The sequence below is a fragment of the Equus quagga genome, unplaced genomic scaffold, assembly GCF_021613505.1.
Source record: "Equus quagga isolate Etosha38 unplaced genomic scaffold, UCLA_HA_Equagga_1.0 204754_RagTag, whole genome shotgun sequence".
Classification (NCBI taxonomy): Eukaryota; Metazoa; Chordata; class Mammalia; order Perissodactyla; family Equidae; genus Equus; species Equus quagga.
The window spans coordinates 1-1,100 of NW_025798730.1; the positions used below are offsets into that span (position 1 = coordinate 1).

Below are 1,100 nucleotides of genomic sequence, written 5' to 3' on the forward strand. Positions count from 1 at the left end.
CAGGACCCTGGCAGGCTGCAGGTCAGCTTTGTGGGGCGGCCAGACTCCAGAGGCTCCAGAAGGTGGATGTCAGGTTTCTGTGTCAAGTCTGAGGAGGAGACAGAGAGATGCCTGGGCCCCAGGGGGGTGGGGACCCAGGGTGTGACCCTGAGAGGGACCAGAGCCTCAGGGTCTGAACTGACCCTGGTCCTGTATCCCTCTGACCAGCCCAGCCCAATGCCTGGAGCAGGGAATGTTCCAATGTTCTGTCTAAGATGAGTGTCTCCACATCCCAGGGTCCTCTCCTGGGGCCCCTGCTGTACCTGTCACCTGCAAATGCAGCTTCTTATCTCTGTAACTATAGTTCACATAATATCCTCTCTCCAATCGGAAGGAGTAGATGCCTGTATCGCTCCTCCTGGCGTCTCTGATGCTCAGGGAGCAGTTGTTGGTCCTGGGGTCCCCGACGAGGCGGAATCGGCCCTGGGTTTCTGTATCCACTTGTTGCTCTGGGTTGTTTGTGGCCACAAGTATAGAGTAGGGCCGGGAATCCCCATTCCGGAACCAGTAGATGTAGAGTTCACGAGGGAAATTCCTCCGATCCCAGGGGTAGGAGAAGGAGCAGAGCACAAGGACACACAAACCCTCCTGCACGGTCACCGATTCCGTCAGTTGGAGCTGGTACCCTGGAGACTCCTGCAGGGACCCTGGGGGGGACACAGACACTCAGCTGCAGCTCTGGCCCCTCCCCCTCCCATGTCCATCCTTCCCCCTGGGCCACTCACCCCCCCACAGCAGGGGCAGCAGCAGCAGGGGCACCATGTCTGCCCAGGCCAGAGCACAGCCCGGCTCCACTCTCTCTGTCAGGGAAGGAAATGCCCCAAATGTGGGGTGGGGCCAAGGAAGCCCCAACAGGAAGCCCCAACAGGAAGCCAGTGGGTGAGGGAGAGCTGTGGCCTCCACAGAACGGGAACGAGGACTCCACAGGCAGTGGGGTGAAGTATCAGCTGAGAAACCATCCTGTCCCACCCTCTCCCCCAACCCGACACTGCAGGTGAATATACCGAGGCCCCCAGGGGTGGAGAGGCTTGTCCAGATGTGACCCTGGAAGTGATCGCCTC

At 59.8% G+C, this 1,100-nt stretch overlaps 1 protein-coding gene across 1 annotated transcript; it reads right to left on the reverse strand.

The window, feature by feature from the left end:
• Positions 1-6: 6 nt before the first annotated feature.
• Positions 7-810, reverse strand: LOC124233545 (sialic acid-binding Ig-like lectin 14; the record flags this gene model as incomplete). Its single annotated transcript, XM_046650689.1, has 3 exons — positions 765-810; positions 303-686; positions 7-88 (listed from the first exon to the last, which is right to left on the reverse strand). Coding segments are annotated over exons 1-3 (503 nt in total), but the record flags the coding sequence as incomplete, so codon positions are not given.
• Positions 811-1,100: the final 290 nt, after the last annotated feature.